We start from the raw sequence: 18,902 nt of genomic DNA on the forward strand, positions 1-18,902 counted from the left end.
TCACCTTAAGTCTAGCTGAACAGAAGTCCTACAACTAAGGACATACAGAAGAAGTGACCTCGAGACTGGTAGGAGGGGCAGAGACGCAGAAGGAGCTAGACCCACACTGCATGTAGCAGTTAAAAATCAGGAGGGGTAGCTCAGCTGTGGAGGACCCCAAGAGAACCATGTCCCAGCACCACAACAGACTCCCCAGCCAGGGTTCCAGTGACAGGAAGAGAAGGCCCCACAAAATCTGGATATGAAAATCAGTGGAGATTGTGGTTAAGTTAGACAGAGGGCTTTGGGAGTCCCAGGCACTCCTCTTAAGGGGCTTGTCCATAAATTTACCAGCTGACAAACTCGCTCTGAGCTCCAGCGCTTGCACAGCAGCTCAAAAGATGCCAGGGACTTATAAGGAGGAACTAAGTTGTCTGGCCTCAGGGCGAGAGCTGAATGGGAGCTTTCCCCCAGACAGAAGTGCTGGCAGAAGCCACTGTTCCTTTGTTGTTCCCTCACTCCTCCCAGCATACAGATACAGGCAGCCACCATATTTGAGTCTCCATCAACCTGGTTAACACTGGTCACACCGCCATGGTGAGTCCCTGAGAACCCCCTACCCAACGTGCAGGCCCACCCAAGCCACTTCCAGTGGATTTTCCATACAAATAGCCTGTCTTGGCTCATGCTGCAAACTTTCCTAAAGTCTCTCAAACGTTCATAAAACTCTCAGTGTGCCCCATATTTCTTGCTCAGCAGCCCCAAGCCCAGCACTAGTGGTAGTCTGCCTCGGTTCACAGCTTGGCCCCTTGAGGCACATCCAAGCCCAGCGTAGGTGACAGCCATCTGTGGATTGGTTGGTGGCTCATGTCAGGTGGCCCTGGGCAGAGAACAGGCTACGACTAAACTTGGCCTGTAGCAGGGCCCCTCCCAGGAGGCAGTGGCCTGCCTGCCTGGTGCTGGCTTCAGTCTGAGCTGGAGCACCACCCAGGGCCACATCCAAGGATGACACACCCAAAAAGCAGACTAGGAAGGCACCAGAGCCTTGCTAAAGCAAATCTTCTCCACAGAGTCAGCCCCTGTACAACGACTCCTCCACTGTAGTCAACGGCCATTCCTCACAACCAAACAGCCAGAGGGTCAATCCTTCCCACTGACATGCAAACAGCAAACAAAGTTCAACTACAAGAGGACACACACAACCAATACAAGGGACACACCTGGAGCACCTGACTCAGGTGTTCAGAGAGACTGCATCACTGGGCTCCCACAGGACACCTACTACTCTTAGGCCACTCGACTAAAACTGGGATATCTAGCAGCTCTACCTAATAAATAGAAACAAACACAGGGAGGCAGCCATAACAGGAAGACAAAGAAACGTGTCCCAAATGAAAGAAATAAGTTCCAGAAAAAGAACTCAACAGAATGGAGAGAAGCAATCTACCAAATGCAGAGTTCAAAATTCTGGTTATAAGGATGTTCAATGAACTTAGGGGAAGAGTAGAGGAACTCGGTAAGAATTTTAACAAAGAAATAAGAAACATAAAAATGGAGATAGAAAACATAAAAAAGAACCAGTCAGAAATGAAGACTACAATAACTGAAATGAAGAATCCCTTAAGAGGAGTCAATAGATGAGATGAAGCAGAGGATCAAATCAGTGATTTAGAAGAAAAGGTAGCAGAAAACACCCAATTTGAACAGCAACAAGAAAAAAGAATCCAAAAATATGAGGCTAGTTTAAGGGGCCTCTGGGACAACATCAAGCATAACAACATTTGCATCATAGGCATACAAGGAGAGCAAGGAATTGAAAACCTATTTCAAGAAATAATGATGGAAAATTTCCCTAACCTGGAAAAGGAATTAGACTTACAAGCCCAGGAAGTGCAGAGAGTCCCAAACAAGATGAACCCAAATAGGCTCACACCAAGACACATCATAATTAAAATGACAAAAGTTAAAGACAAAAAGTAGAATCTTAAAAACAGCAAGAGAAAAACAATTAGTTATCTATCAAGGAGCTCCCATAATATTGTCAGCTGATTTCTCAATAGAAACTTTACAGGCAAGAAGGGATTGGCAGGAAAGAGTCAAAGTGATGAAAAGCAATGACCTACAATCAAGATTACTCTACCCAGCAAAGCTGTCATTTAGACTGAAGGACAGATAAAGAGCTTCCCAGACAAAAAAAAGCTAAAGTAATTCATCACCACAAAGCCAGTATTACAGAAAATGTTGAAAGGACTTCTTTAAGACAAAAAAAGAAAAAAGATTAAAAATACGAATTAAAAAAATGGCAATAACTACATATCTATCAACAATTACTTTGAATAAAATGAATTAGGTGCTCCAATCAAAAGATAGGGTGGCTGAAAAAATAAGAAAACAAGGCCATTACACATGCTGCTTACAAGAGACTCACTTCAGATCAAAAGACATATACAGGCCGAAAGTAAAGGGATGAAAAAAAATGTTTCATGAAAATAGAAACAAACAAAAAAGCTGGGGTAGTGATACTTATATCAGACAAAACAGTCTTTAAAACAAAGGCTATGACAACAGACAAAGAAGGAACTAGTAATCCCACTTCTAGGTATTTATCCAAATAAACCCAAAACACTACTTCAAAGGGACATGTGAATCTTTATGTTCCATGCAACATTATTTACAATAGTCAAGATATAGAGGCAATCTGGATGCCCATCAATAAATGAATGGATAAAGAAGAGGTGGTAGATATATACAATGGAATATTACTCAGCCATTAAAAAAAAATGAAATCTTGCCATCTGCAACAACATGCATGAATCTAAAGGGTATTCTGCTGAGTGGAGTAAGTCAGACGGAGAAAGACAAATGCCATAGGCTTTCACTTACATGTGAAATCTAAAGAACAAAGTAAACAAACACAACAGAAACAAACTCATAGATATAGAGAACATTTTGATGGTTACCAGATGGGAGGGCAGTTGGGGGGAGGTGTGAAAAAGGGGAAGGAATTAAGAAGTATAAAATAGTTACAGAGATGTAAAGTACAGCATAAGGAATATAGTCAATAATATTGTAACAACTATGTATGGTGTCAGATGGGTACTAGATTTAATGGGGTGATCGCTTTTTAACTTATATAAACGTCTAATCACTATGTTATACACCTGAAACTAATATATCATATGCCAACTGTAATTGAAAAATAAATATATACGTGCGTGGACACACACTCGCGCGCACGTGTCAACAGACCATGGAGTAGAACGTTACATCCAAAGATAAAAATGATTCCTATACAGAAATTTCTGCAAATGAAGAAGGAAAAGTTCTAGTCTTAATATTTTAGAAAAGAAAAAGGATAGTGGTTTTTACTTATTCCCAATATCTGAAACACACAAATATGTATACGATAACCCTAATATTTAATAAAGTGACTTAGTTTCTTAGAAACTAATTTAGTTAATAGAATCAACAGTGATTGTTGGTCTCAGCTTTGTTGCAATGCTATTTATATTATATATGTCTATTCTATACTTATTATTTACTGTTCCTTTTCTCATTTAATACTACTGGACTCCTTCATCCACTTTTAGAAAACAGAATACCACATGTCACAGGAAAACACCAATTGGGAACTTTCATTCAATAGACAGCACCTGAGGCCTACTGAAAACTCTATTTATACAGGGAGTAGAGAGATATAAATATAAATCATCCTCAAAATCTAACATAATGTTCTTGAATGAGAAATGCCAAGCATTATCCTGGCTACTACATTATGGGGGAGAAAGGTTAAAGAAACTGTCTAAGAAAGAAATATACAATGCAATATATATATATATATATATATATATATATATATATATATATATATATATGCCTTACTATTGAATTGTACAACTGAAACTTACTGGATTTCGTCAACCAAAGGCACCATAATAAAAATAAGTAAATAAACAAACAAACAAATAAATAAACGAACTGTCAAAGTTCACACACCTGAAAATAACTAGAAATAAAAGTTGTCAATTTTCATGTTTAAATTTCTATTTACTTTCAAATGACATGATAGCCATATTTAATGCCAGTTTCTAGAATGTAATAGACTTCGATGAAAAATAACGAATAAATAACGTTTTCTAGAGCAAACACCCAGAGGCTGAGCCTCACCTGCATGTGAGTGGGATACGAGCTACCAGGAGCCTGCGCAGAAGGTGTAGGTGGTGAAGGAGCAGCAGCAGGGGTTGGTGCTGGGGCTGCTTGTGGGGTAGGTGCTGCTGAGGAATCCAGGGTATAATTTTTAAAGGCCTCAATATCCTCAGGTCTAAGGAAGAGAAAGAATGCATATATATATAACGGGGTTATAAAGCAAATTCAGCTATGATAGAAGTAGTCTCCCATTTTCTCAATTCTGGGTTAAAATACTCCACTAATCACCTAAGTAAAAATTACCAGGGTACTACTCACTTTTCAACTGTGATACAGATGATCGATCCAACTGGAACATCTCTGGTACCTTCAGCAACAAGTATCTTTGCCATGTAACACTCCTCTAGGCTCTCAAATCCAACAGTGGCTTTATCAGTTTCAATCTTTTAACACAAAAGTAAGGAGTTAGGCTTGTGCTGCCAGTATGAAGATTAATAATAGCTTCTGTTTACAATCATACAGTTCATCTGAAATTAAAGCTTCTATCACAGATATGAAAAGAAATTTTTTTTCAAATCTTAGTTAAAATTCAGTTCGGCTAGCTGCTGACAACTTATCTTGCCAACCTTCTCTAATATCAAGTTGGAATAAACAGTTTATTAAGCAAAAGATATAACTACCCACTCAGAAAGTTAATGCTCAGTTTAACTAAGCCAGTCTCTTCTAATTTCCATATTTTAAAACTTACCTCTGCAATTAGTTCACCCTCATTGATTTTTTCCCCTTCCTTTTTTTCCCAACGGGCTATGGTGCCTGCCTGCATTGTGGGAGAAAGAGAGGGCAATGGAACCTGGAGAAGAAAAAGGAGAAACACTAAATTTTAAAAAGGCTATTTAACTCTCCGTCTGGTTTAATGTTTCATTCAATTTAATTTAATTTAATGCAAACATTTTTAGTCCCATCACAAGCTGGCGCTGCTGATACAAAAGCAGTTCCTGCCACCAGCCCTCCAGTGACAGGCTTCCCGCTCCACTGTCCTGTGGCTCTGACAGAGCACGTACCTTAGCAGACAACCACATATAGCCCCAGGTTTGGAGCTCTTCTCCGGAGAAGGAAGCTCAAGAGCTACAGCAAAGCCCGATATTGGAGAAGTGACAATGACATACACTGGGAGGGAGGTGGAGGATCACTGAAGCCTCTGGGGGAAGATCCGAGGCCAAGAAGTCGGCCCTGAAGGACAACAGAGTCCTGCGAAGGACAGTTCTGGGGCTCACCTTCTGATGCGGGGGGAGACTATAATAGCGACGGCCAGGCGATCCCAAAAGCTGCAGCAGGAAGTGATTCCGCTGTGTGGACCACAAGCTGTGGCGCCAAGTGCAGAGTGCCCGGACTCTGCCATACCCTGTGGTCGCGCTGTTGCAACGAACCGGAGCTGGACCAACCCGCGGGGTCACGCACGGAGCTCCTGGTCCCTCCCGCAAGGCTATCCATTGAGCCCTGAATCTTGGCCTGGTGGTCGCATTGTGGGCCCGTCGCGCACAGACGTGCCACATAGTGCCACCGACCCACACACCCCAAAGCCAAAACCGTCTCCGGAGTGACCTCCCCAAGAACAGTGCGGCGTTGCCGTCAGGCACGGCGCGCAGCCGCACGTTGTCGTAAAACGGGCTTCAAAGATTCACTCCACCTCCTCCCCAGACCATGAATGTGTGTAACATATGCTCGCGAGTGGGAGGAAAAAGGTGGCCCAGAGGATAGGAGTGGCTACTTTGGCGCCCCGGGGACAAGGGCGTTCCAGCGGAGCCAACGCAAGGTGCAAGTTTGGGAGAAATACAACGTTGAGAGGAACGGACAGTAGTAGGGTCCTAAGAAAGGAATCTCAGTGTAGGACGGAGCCCTAGCGAAGTGAAGGGCACAGCCCAAAGGGAGGGGCCTAAAGAGGCGGTGAGAGTTGGGCTAACCCGCAGAATGGTCTGAGAAGGTGGGCTGAGGGGCGTGGCCATGTTTTGAAGAAAAGCTGGGGAGTCCGGGAACCGCCCGAGGGGAGAGTCTGTTCTCTGGTGGTGTGCTGTCTGCCAACCCAATGGTAGGGCATCGCTCTGCGCAAGCTGTACTGAGTCACAAAGTTTTAATTTCAGGTTTGTAGCCCAACCGGAAACCAGAGCGAACAGGTTGTCCAGCCAAATGGTGTGAAGGTCAACCAAGTGAGAGGTACATTCCCACATTCAGGTGTACTGTAAGCAGAATTAAGCATGTTCCCTGTATGAAGAATGAAGATTTAGGTTTACAAAGCAGATTTTCATTCCTAATTTACCACAGATTCCCTTTAAATCGCAGAAAGCTTGAAATATGTCATGCTAAAACTAAACTTTAAGCCTGTGGAGCAGAAAGCATGTCTATACTGTTCTTCGATGTCTCTCCAGATTTTGGTATCGTAAAATAGTGGAGGCTGAATGCATGTCTTTTGAATTAACAAACAAAAGGTTACCTACATTTATTAGGTACACTTTACTGTAGATATCATCCTATCATTAGAAAATATTTCTGAACTGAGAGTGACATTAGATTAGCAGGAAGCAAGTGCTATATTTATATCTCTTAAGTCCCCAGTGTACAGTTAGTTGGTCAGAGAACGCCAAGAAAAAAAGAAATGGGAGGAAAACGCAACATTTGAAAACATATTCAACTTTACTAGTAATTAAATACTTGGAAAATTAAAACAGCCAAGAGGTACTATTTGACACCTACTTAAATTAGAAACTTTAAAAAATCTAAAAACAAAGTATTAATGAGATTGCAGAGAAAGAGATGCACTCTTTGGGGGCACTAAATTTGGTTGGTTTAGAGATGACAGTATAGTAAGGAATAGCAATTATCAGAAAAAGAGTTTACACTCACCACCACCACCCCACCACCCCCCCGTGCCGCCGCTGCCAAATCCTATTCTGGTATCCTTGAGGCATTCAAAACAAGGTAAAAAAATATTTTAGTAGCTTTATAACAAAAAGAAATGGAAAAACATAACTATCCAAAAATGAGGGAAAGATTAAGTAGGCACAGCTGCCTAACAATAATATACAGGCAATACAATTAAGAAATACAAATTTTCCAAATGGAAAGGCACATTTGAAATGAGTAGAGCATTTATGTTGTTAAATCATGTAAAAATATTTACAAGTAACAATTGGAAGAATCAAAGAATAATTGTGATTAGTAGAAGAACTTATACTATTAAAATGTAATGATTTTGAATTGGCTAAAATATCTAAATACTTCCACTGCATTAGAATTTAATAACTAGACCTAAATTGGCCTTTATAGATGATCTTCTGTTTGCTGTTCACTTAGGTAGGCTTGCTTAAACCTTGTTTTGCATTTTTTAGTGCATAGCAAGTTTGCATTTGAATATACTTTTGACACGTGTAGCTAAATCGTAGGAGGGCACAGGTCAATCAGACCAGGGGGTAAATTGACCCCAGAGTTAGGCTAGGAATTCTTAGATTTGTCAAATTGGTCCTGAAAAAATAGGCTTGAACTCCCCTAAACAGATTAAGGAAAAAGAAGACTCAAACCTCTAAGGTTCTTATTTGTTTGCACATTTATATATAATTTCAAAAGAAATGCTAAATCAATGAATTCTCTTTGGTAATAATAATCTATTTTGTATTTACATTATAAATACCAGTAGTAAACTATCTATAGCAATAAAGTAGTCCTTATCTCTGCTCCCCAAGTAATGACTACACATGCTACCAGGGAGATCACTTGAGGAAATTCACCTTCACTAAATGTAAATTGCTTTATTGATTAATGTCAGTCAATAAACACAAGTGAAAATGATTAACAGTATTTAGTTTGCAAACTCCATTTTATTCAGTTTGGTTTTTTTTTTTTTTTCAATTCACAAATCTGGTATATACAGGCAATTAAAACTGGTTATCACTTTGATAATCAGAAGCCTCTGGTATAACAGCCTTCATGAAAACATTGTAAAACAGGTGAATACACAATAATCTCTTTGAAAGTGATGGTTGCAAACATCCATGTTTCTGAGAAAATATAACTTTACATATATATTTTAAGCAAGCTATACCTCTTACATAAATTCAGACGAGTGTGCAATCATAATGCTTTATGAAAAATGAAAATTATTATAATTATAACCTAAATGCTTTTAAGTAGTCCTCTTGGATTGGATGTAGAGCATAAAGACATTTTCCCTTAATTTATGACCATCCTGGTTAAAAAGAGTTGAAAAGTTGGTCAGTAAGTAGGATCGCCATTTCCAAGTAAATTTAACCTAAATTCTTTAATTTAGAGAACTGAGTGAGAACAGTCTTCCATTTTTAAATGAAGACTTTTTAAGCTATTGAGCTTTCTGCTAAACTAGTTTTTACAAGAGGGTCATTTTTTTTTTTTTTTAATTTAACAGGGTTGAGAGATTATTTTATGAACTCTAAACATTCTGGTTTCTTAGTTTTCTCAAAGAAAGAGAAGTTCAGCAGTAGCAGGAGGGACTTTCCCACATGAATGCTACTAGGGAACAATACTCTATATGTCAAGAGGCCACCTAGAGTGCAGCTACATTATATCCAATAGGAGACTATCCAAGCCAGAGTGAATCAATGCACACTCCTTAAAAGTTCCTCTGTCTTTATAAACTGGAATAAGAATTACCAACACTTATTACACAAGAATTACTGGCATGTCATCCTGCAGTGGGGGTGCTTAATACCCGTGGCATATGAGATTAATGAGCTAAAGGAGGAAAATTATCTCATTTTCTCCCCTGAACTCAACTTCAGCCTTCTATGGAGGCACTAGGGCCATACAGCTCCTTTTCCAAAGGTCATAGAGAGAAAAAGATAAGGTAGAGGACTTTGAAAATTTTCTCTGATTTAATTCTCTCTGAAAAGGTAAATTCTACATAATGGTAAGAATGTTTGCAGAAAGAAAACTGACAAGTAAAAACTGATTTAAGATACAGACACTCAAGATAAACTGTACTGGAAATACAATAACAAATTTTGGCCTGATAACCCTCATGCTGTCTTATAGCAAAACACTAAAAGTCATGCAACAGAGAAATTGGTGACATGAGTACTTTTTCTCCAGACTTTCTGGGAAAAAGAAACTGAGAATATACTGTTTTTTCCTGTTTGCTTTCATAATGAATTATTCTTGCTTTCTTCCCAAACTTCTGCAGTCATTTCTGATGAGAAATCATTCAATAGGAAAATGACCAGGTAAACTTACATGAAAGACATCAAGTGTCTTTTGAGCTCCTTCTTTTTGCTAAAGGAGCAATCAGATTATGTAAAACTACCTCCACAACTAAAATGGCAGGTAGAATTGGAACACAAGTTATCATTAGTATGTTTGTAATAAAATAAAGCTTATTCTGAAACCACAAGGGCTGATAAGAGAAGAGCCCATATAAAAGCTACTGGGTTCTCTAGAAAATGGATACAGTACACAGAATGTGAGACTATACAGAACTCACACTCAGGTTATAAAAATAGACATGGTTCTCAGACAAAAAAGCAAATGAGTACAAAATAATTCTCCAAACATGAACAATTTTAAAAAGACATCTATATAAAACAAGAAAATGTCATCTCAGAGCTCCAATGAGTAGTCTGTTGAAATGGCTGGAAAGGGGAGACAAATGAGAGACAGACAGGTCAAGAACCCTGAATTGATCTGTCCGACTCTTTTTGGTTGGCAGTGTACATTGTTGGTCACAGGCAGACTGCTTTTGGGGGGCAAAAAAATCTCTCTATAAAATGGCTGATTGATTTATCATGTTTGGTAAATGAGAAAACCCAAGTTATTAGGTAATCTCTAGAAATTTAACTATTTTCTTTTAGCTTCTACACTTGACAATGTTGCACATGAGAAACAATTCTGGGTTTTTTCACCCAGAATCAACCCTGCCATTTACAACTCATGTTCCATGTCTCATTGTTTCTACTGTGCCCTAAAGGATCGATCTAGACTAAATATATAATAGAAAATAACTCTGGCCTTGAAATGAAGACGGGCAGACCAGTAACTCATGCTCAGTACTTGTAAATCACAAATACTGAAGGTAATGGTCTGTCTCCTTTTGACTGCCAAAGTGATGATGCCATGAGCTAAAGAAAGTCATGAGAGAAAGAAAGTCAAGAAAATATGGGTAGCAGCACCTTTCCATACCCGCCTGGATTTTTAAGGAGACTTTCACTCCTTATTCCTTTCAAACACAAAGTTCATCCGTTGGAAGGGAAAAAAATAATGGCTCTAAAGTTGAAGAGTCCCCAGAGAAAACTAGCAGTACATGAAATATGCCCTCTGTGGGCCAAAGGACAAGTTGCAGAATCGGTTAAGACCCAAGAGGCAGCCCAAAGTCTTAGTTATGGTTTTAACATAGTGTAGCACAATATGGGCAGCCCTTTTTCCATCCAATCCATTCGTTCAGCACCATCCATGTCCAGTCCAAAAGATTCCTGAGGAGTGGCTTTCATCTTTGGTACCACCCCATGAGTTATTCTTGGTGTGTAATAGCTGCAAAGAAGCAAAAAAGCTGGTACCTTTGCCTTGTCTGTGAGTACAAATGCTGGGACTCTGATTGCTGTAACCATTGAGGCCAATTAAAATAATACCGTAACACATAGGAGTGATGCATCCAATTCCCAGATTCCAGATAACGGCAGCCGTACCCCTACAGGAGCAAGATCATCCATCCCTATTGGTTAAGGCCTTCGGTTTGTTGTCCTCCGAGTAGAATAAAACACTGTGTTCTGGCAAGGAACTCCAGATGAACCCATGGTCTACATTTGAACAGGGATTTTAAGTACCACATATGCTAGGCACAGAAACAGGAAAGGCTTGTGACTGTCACACTTGGAGAAGCTTCTGTTTTGGCAGCATGAACTAGAAACTTCTTAGTGTATTCTAGTTTCAGTCCTCTTTCCTGAGTGAAGCAGCCAGGTAGTGCCAAGTTCCACAAGCCCTGATCTAATACTCAGCATTAATTCTCTCCATGGTCTTCTTCCACCCAGGCTACAATTTTCCCTTCCCATCCAGGGATGGCATCATCATCATGGAAAACCTAGAGAAAGAAAAAAAGCCACGGTGAAAAATTAACAATAAGATAACGAGTCTCATTAAATGACTGCTGCTAATAAAAATAAGACCACAAAAATAAAAGATAAGAAAGTGTAGAGGAAAGCTTTGCGTTAGGGTCTATGAGCCTTTGGTTTGATCCCTAAAGTTAAAACTGGTTAAAAAATAAATAAATACACACACACACACACACACACACACACACACACACACACACGCGTGTGTGTATGTGTGTGTGTAAAATATTATATATCCTTAGTTCCACATCTATGAAATAGTAAAAGTATCCCTACCATGGCTTTGCTCTTTGAGATTTATAAGAATTAATAAGTCAGTAACCATAGAGCACTTTGGGCTTCTTGGGAGAAAGTACTATTTAGGCATTAAATGAGAAAGGGGAAATTTTTGGTCCCTGGAATTATAAAGAAAGGGTTAGAAAGACCAATCTTAACACATTTGCATGCAGTTCTTTTCATCCATTCATTCAATTCATTTATTAAGCCATTAATAGAACAGGATTATTAAAACATCTCAGTGAGGAAGTCTTTACAAAATAAAATACTGTCTTTTCCAACCTTTTCATTCTATAACCATAATGAGAGCACTTGTAATACGCTATAACCCAGAACGCTCTTTCAAAAAAAGTCTATTTTTAGCAAGTTGATAATAAAGAGAAGCACAGGCTAAGAAAATAGTCAAAGAATTAAGAATAAGCATAGATGACGTTCCAGAAGTTCCTCATTTTTACTATCTGAGAAACTGCCACCACAATATATACAGTTCCATATATTCCTGCTTGTTTATTTTGCTCTACACAGGAAGGAGAACGTTTTCTAAGATTTGGTTTGGTCAAAGTGATTAAGTTCTTGAACTAAAGAAGCTATCGGCTTCTTAGGACATTCCCTGACCTTCTCAGGCTAGAGAATTAGACTGGTTTGAGGCTCTGGGAAATTTCTCTGACCTAGTTAGGGAAGCCAGGTACCTCTGGGTACTAATCCTTGAGTAGGAAATTCTGGGGTTTGGGAACCAAAAGTATCACTCAGACTCCCCAGGGATTCTGTACCTCCTCTTTGACAGTGCCAAACTCAGGATCCAGCGCTTTGAAATGATATCTGTGATTCCCTTCCCGGTCAATAGCTGCTTTAAAATCTTTCAGTGTCACCTCCCCCAACCTGCAACAAAGGGAGAGAGCACTAAAATAGGTTGGAAAGATAAGGTGCAAACTTTAAATCTTGGTCCCTGCCAGTCTCTTGAGGCAGAAATAGCCTCGCCTTGTTAGGTCACTGCCCCTGAGAACCTAGATGAGCCTAAAACAGCAAGAGGTTTGGGAGCCAGTCACCATTAGGAGCTGAAAATGCCATTACATATGGGGTGATCTGAGAACTTAAAATAGATTTATTGCTTCAGGAACAACCGAATCAATTTTCTCTGGAAATAAGACATAAGGTCTCTGAAATGTAGTTTGTTGAACTATCAATATGTCTAAGCTGTCTTGATTTACTTTTTTTCAACAATATTCTATTCTTTAGGCTGAGCTGTCTTGATTTACTTTTTTTCAACAATATTCCATTCTTTAGGCTGATAGAATTAAATTAGGTTTTACTATCTTTATCCTTCTGGCTTCAGAAAGCCCTCTAACTCAGACCAAGTAAGCAGACTATCTAGGAAAGGGAAATACTATCACCTTTCTCAGTAGTTGGTTCCACAGTTTAAAAATTTTTATTTCAAAGCCATTTACCTTAGAAGTGAGTATATTAGCTGAGTGTTTCAAAGTTTTTAACATGAATTCTCAATAGGTTAGTTGCAGTCATCAAATAGTAACAAAGAATAATGAATAAAGCCCTGGAGTGCCACACTGTAATCGGTGGCTATCGGCACAAGCTATTTTGAGCACTTAAAAAACTATTTTTCCTAACTTGAAGCATATTTGCATATCAAGATGCATGATATTGTGTCTATGCCTAGCTGTAGATCATGAGTTGTCTGCTGTAACTACAATCTCTATCCCCTATGCCCTTCTCACTATACCATACTGCTTCTCAAATACCTCCCAGCTGGTTAGATGGGAGTAACTAATGATTCTGCCTTCCTGTCCTTTTAAAAAAAGAAATAATGATCCTAGAATCTCACCTCTTTGGTATATTGACCATGAAGGGCGTAAGTGACCGGTCAGTGAAATAGAGCACTTTAGTGCAGGCACCGCCGACAGCTGGAGAGCTCTGCGAGTGAGGCAACTCTGCAATTGGAGAAAGACTTTGTGGTCAACTTGCTTCTAGTCACTCCTCATTTCCAGTTATTCAAAATATCCCGGGAAAATGAAGCTGCTTGAGATCACAGTACAGCTTTCACATGCTTGCCAAATACCGTGTCCACAGGGTGTGGCCCACAGGAAGTCACCAATGGGGCCACAAAGACAAATACTTTGGACATAGACACACTCTCACAAGGCCCATCATTTCTTACCCACTCCAGGTATTTCTAAGAGGGAAATAGCAACTGTTCTGACAGGCATTATTGCTAAGAGTCAGTAAAGCCCAGCAAGATTTCAGCTAGGGCATGCTGGACACACAGCAAGAGGTGCAGACCCTGCCGACATTTAGATTTGGGAGACTGGTGGAAGAGAACGCTCACGCAATTCCTGAAAAGAGAATAGGAAAAAAAACCATAGGAGTGAATAACCTTAGAAACTAAGATTCCAAGGGGGCCTCATGCTTCCAAACTAAATGTATGAGACCTACCTTATCCCCTAGCTACAGAGGATCTGTATGTGTTGGTCCATGGTTTTTAACTCAAGTCTCTTGATGCACATTTTGTATCTACCCTTTGTATAGGTACTTATGGGAAAATGTTATTAATGAGTACTTGCGATTATAACTTTGAGAGAACAGGAGAAAAGACCAATCAGAAACTTTTATCACAAAGACTAAAAAAACGATAAACTTTCATTAAAATCTCTCCTGAAATTCCATCTATGCATACTTTCTTAACTTATTCTAGGCACTGATTCCAACCAAATTTGCAGCCATAGCAGAGAAATTCAAGAAAGGGGTTTAAAATAAGGGAGAGGGTGAAGGAAAGAAAGACAAGGGAACATTCTCTCTTTGTAAAGCAATCAGTCAGTTTTCAGAATTTTTCTTCAAAGAATGTCAGTTATTGAAACCTACATGCTCCTTTAACTCCAGCACCTAGAACAGTGCCTGGCACATAGTGGCTATTTAATAAAATAAAACTCACTTTAATTGTTAAATTTTACAATTGATTGATTTATTCAACAAACATTTATTGCACACTTACGTGTGCTAGATTGTGAACATATAAAATTAACCACATGTAGTCTCTAACCTCAAAGAGTTTACAGTCTAGTATGGATGACAGATGTGATCACAAATAATTACAATACACTAAAATCAGATTAGTACAAACTGCACAGGAAGACTGAAGATGGAGTGGTTGATTCCACATGGAAAAAGTCAGAAAGGCCCCACAGTTGGAGAATCCTTATACAAAGCACTTTAAAAAATCTTCAGCTAGAAACATTGGAAAGGGCATTCCAAAAGGGAAGGATACATATAAAGGCATGAAATGTAATCATGTATTTATAACTAGTAAGGCTGGAGCACAATAAACATATCGGGAAGTTGTGGAAGATGAGGATAATAAAGTAGGCAAGGGCCAGATTACAAATGACTCTGCCAGGCTAAAACATTTAGATATTAATCTTAAGCTCTGGAGAGATACTAAAAGGGAGTGATACATTCAGACTGGCATTTTAGAAAGGCCAATCTAGCAGCAAAGTAAAGTACGAGTTGGATGGGAGAAACTCTAGAAACCAGTAATCCCATTAAGAGGCAATTAAAACAATCTAAAAGATGAGGGCGGGCAAGACATAGTCCTGGAACCATACAAGGGATAGACTTGAGAAACTTCTAGAGGGTAAAAATCTTGGTACTAGGGATGTAATTGAATGTCAGGGGGAAAAGATGCATGGTAGTACTATTAACTAAGACAGGAAGACAGCAGCAAGTTATGCCATCCATTAAAAATGTTTACTGGGTGCCTATCATGTATTAAGTACTAGAGATGCAAAGATAAATTAGATCCAATCTCCACTCTTAAGGAGCTCTACCAGGGGGAGAGGGGTGTGAAATAGCAAAACAGTTACAATATAATAAAATATGAAATATTGCTATGTACTGAATTCTGTCCTTCCAAAATTCATATGCTGAAGCCCTAAACTCACATGTGACTATATGGCAGGGCCTTTAAGGAGAGATTAACGTTAAATGAAGTTATAAGAGTGGAGCCCTGATCTCAAAGAACTGGTGCCTTTATAAGAAGAGGAAAGACATCAGAGCTCTCTCTCCACCACGTGAGGACACAAGAAGAGAGTGGCCATTTGCAAGCCAGGAAGAGCCCTCCCTCACCAGAACCTGACCATGCTGGGACTTACAGTCTCTGGAACTGTGAGAAAATAAATTTCTATAAAGTCACTCAGTCTATGGTATTTTATTATGGTAGCCCAAGCTGACTATACAAATGTTATGTACACATTTGCGGGCAATTACAAGGAAAGAGTAATCATAATGACAAACACCAAACAGAACTCTAGTAGATAAAGACAGGTTTGGTCATCGATGACATTAGTGAGAGTAGTTTCAGCGGGGTTAGTAAAGAAGACAGTTAGATTGCAGAGACTTTTCTAGTGAAAAAGAGTAATGAGGGAGAACTAGTCTTATTCAACATTAAACCATACAATAAAATGATCATTGTTACTTCAGTATGGCATTACTATAAAAATCACATACAAAAAACTCAGAAAATAAATGACCCAGAAACACATCTTTGTGTATAGTTGCGTGTGAATTTAAAAGGCATCATAAATAGGTTTTAGCTTTTAAGTTTAGGTTTATGACCACTGGAGTTAATTTTTGTAAATGGTATGAGATATGGGTCAAGACTTTTTTATATGGGTCTTTTAATTGTTCCAGGACCATTTGTTGAAAAGCCTATCCCTTTGCCATTTCTCTCTGGTTGGATGACCCAAACCTTCATTCCTTTTGCCACTGAAAAACTTTTTACAGTTGTTGCAAGTCAACTGACCAAATACATGTGAGTCTATTTCTGAACTCCCTATTTTGTTCCACTAATTTATGTGTCTATCTATTTACCTATACTGCACTGTCTAACTTTTTAGTTAGTTTTGAAATCATAGTGTGGTCATCCAATTACTTTGCTCATCTTTCTCAACTTTTTTGTTGTTACTCCAGTCCTTTTTTGTTCCATGTAAATTTTACAATCAACTTGTTTATATCTACAAAAAGTCTGGTAGGATTTTTATTGAAATTATATTGAAGCTATAGCTATAGATCATTTGGGGGAATGGACCACCTTAACAATGTTGAGTTCTCCAATCAATTAACATGGTCTTTCTTCCAATTTCTTTAGATCTTCTTTGATTGATTTAATGTTTTACAGTTTTCAACATAGAAATGTTGCACATGTTTTATAAGGTTTATATCTCTGTATTTAATGTTTTTTTGATCCTTCTATAAATGGTACTTTAAACTTTTTTTCTATTTCCAAATATTTATTGCTAGTATACAGAAGTGCGATTGACTTTTTATATAATGACCTTATGTCCTGTAACCTTTGCTAAACTCACTTCTTAGAGTAGCTTTATTATAGATTCTTTGGGATTTGCTACATAGACAATCATATCATCTACAAATAAAGGCAGTTTTTGGTCATTCTTTCTAATCTCTTTGGCTTTTCTTTTCCTTTCTTTTCCTGCATCTATGTTCATTAGAGATACTGGTTTTGCAATCAGGATAAGATAAAACATGTTAGAAAGTGTTGCTTCCTCTTCTATTTTCTGGAAGAGTTTCTGTAGAATTGGTTTTATTTTTTTCCTTAAGTGAACCCATCTGTTCCTGGAGTTTTTGATGGAAGGAACATTTTAACTACAAATTAAATTTAATAACTATAAACCTGTTCCACTTATCTAATTCCTCTTAAGTTTTGGTAGTTTGTCTTTCAAGGAATTTATCCATTTCATCAAAGTTGTCACAATTTATGAGCATAAGGTTGTTTGTTCCTTAATTATGCGTTTACTGTCTAAAGGATCTATACTGATGTCCTCTCTTCATAATAGTGGTAATTTGTGTCTTTTTTTTTTTTTTTCTTGAGCCATCTGGCTACAGGTTTATCTCTTTTATTACTCTTTTCAAAGAATGAGTTTGTTGTTTGATCGACTTTATTCTAATTTTGTTTTCAATACCATTATTTCCATTCTTATATTTATTAGTTCCTTCTTTCTTCTTTCTTTGGGTTTAACCTGCTCTTCTTTTTCACATTTCTTAAGGTGGAAGTTTAGATCATTTAGGGGATCACTGATTTGAGATCCTTCCTCTTTTCTAATGTAGTTAATGCTATGAATTTCCCTCTAATCACTGCTTCTGCTGCATCCCATGAACTTTAATAAATTGTTTTCATTTTTTATTCATTTCAAAGTATTTTGTAATTTCTGTTATGAATTCCTCTTTGAGCCATAGGTTATTTAGAAGTATGTTGTTCTATTCAAAATATTTCAGAATTTCCAGATATTTTTCTGTTATTGATCTCTAGTTGAATTATATAATGGCCAGAGAACACTCTATATGATTTCAATTCTTTTAACTTTGTCCAATTTTGTTTTATGGCAAAAAAAAAATATATATATATATGGGCTATCTCAGTGAATGTTACAAATGTACTTGAAAAGAATATATACTCTACTGTCATTGGGTGAAAGGTTCTCTGTCAATCAAAAGAGTTGATTGAGAGTGTTTACCAGGTTTTCTATATCCTCATTTGATAATCTCTTCATTAGTACTATTGTTTACTGCAAAATGAGTATTACAGTCTCCAATTGCAAAAACTTTCTATCAGCTTTTACTTTATGTATTTTGAAGCTGTTATTAGGGACACACATATTTAGGATTGTTATGTTTGCTTGGTAAATTTGGTCTCTTTATAATTATGTTATATCTCTATACCTGTAAACATTCCTTGTTCTGAAGTACATTTTTATCTGACACTAATATAACCATACTTTTTGATTAGTGTTTACACAGTATATCTTTTTCTATCCTTTTATTTTTAACCTACTTATATTATTACATTCAGAATGGGTTTCTTATAAACAACATATAGTTGAATCTTACTTTTTCATCCAATTTGACAATTTCTAATCTTTTAATTGATATGCTTAGACCATTTAAATATGTATATGTGTATGTATGTATATATTTAGAGTTGACAAGATCCAGAAAACTTTAACTCTCTTCTTTCCTTCCTTCTCTTTTTTTAATTTTTATTTTTTAATTAGAGTAGACATTCAGTACTATATTGGTTTCAGGTGTACAGCATAGTGGTTAGACATTTATATAATTTACAAACTGACCCCCCGGATTCATCTAGTACTCACCTGGCACTCTACATAGTGATTACAATATTATTGGCTATATTCCCTATGTTGTACTTCATATCCCTGTGTCTATTTTGTAACTACCAATTTGTACTTCTTAATCCCTTTACCTTTTCCACCAGCCCTCCAACCACCCTCCCATCGGGCAATCACCAGTTAGTTCTCTGTATCTATGAGTATGTTTCTGTTTTGTTTGTTCGTTTAT

The 18,902-nt window shown here is 38.0% G+C and overlaps 2 protein-coding genes across 11 annotated transcripts in view; both read right to left on the reverse strand.

Annotated features, from left to right (window-relative positions):
• The window catches only part of DLAT (dihydrolipoamide S-acetyltransferase), a 28,812-nt gene extending 22,797 nt beyond the window's left edge, over positions 1 to 6,015 (reverse strand). Inside the window, exons 1-4 of the mRNA XM_011365400.2 lie at positions 5,400 to 6,015; positions 4,874 to 4,975; positions 4,444 to 4,568; positions 4,147 to 4,300 (exon numbers count right to left, since the gene is read on the reverse strand). Of these exons, the coding sequence (XP_011363702.1) occupies positions 4,147 to 4,300; positions 4,444 to 4,568; positions 4,874 to 4,975; positions 5,400 to 5,678 (660 nt within the window). The 5' untranslated portion in view covers positions 5,679 to 6,015. The remainder of the gene's footprint in view (positions 1 to 4,146; positions 4,301 to 4,443; positions 4,569 to 4,873; positions 4,976 to 5,399) is intronic.
• Positions 6,016 to 7,974: 1,959 nt separating this feature from the next.
• DIXDC1 (DIX domain containing 1) overlaps positions 7,975 to 18,902 on the reverse strand; it is a 66,112-nt gene continuing 55,184 nt past the window's right edge. For all 10 annotated transcript variants that reach the window (XM_023533742.1, XM_023533739.1, XM_011365402.2 and 7 more), the window contains 3 exons: positions 13,363 to 13,468; positions 12,296 to 12,404; positions 7,975 to 11,218 (listed from right to left, as the gene is read on the reverse strand). In XM_023533742.1, coding sequence (XP_023389510.1) covers positions 11,138 to 11,218; positions 12,296 to 12,404; positions 13,363 to 13,468 — 296 coding nt within the window. In that variant the 3' untranslated portion in view covers positions 7,975 to 11,137. The remainder of the gene's footprint in view (positions 11,219 to 12,295; positions 12,405 to 13,362; positions 13,469 to 18,902) is intronic.

This window comes from Pteropus vampyrus, unplaced genomic scaffold, assembly GCF_000151845.1.
Source record: "Pteropus vampyrus isolate Shadow unplaced genomic scaffold, Pvam_2.0 Scaffold110, whole genome shotgun sequence".
NCBI lineage: Eukaryota > Metazoa > Chordata > Mammalia > Chiroptera > Pteropodidae > Pteropus > Pteropus vampyrus.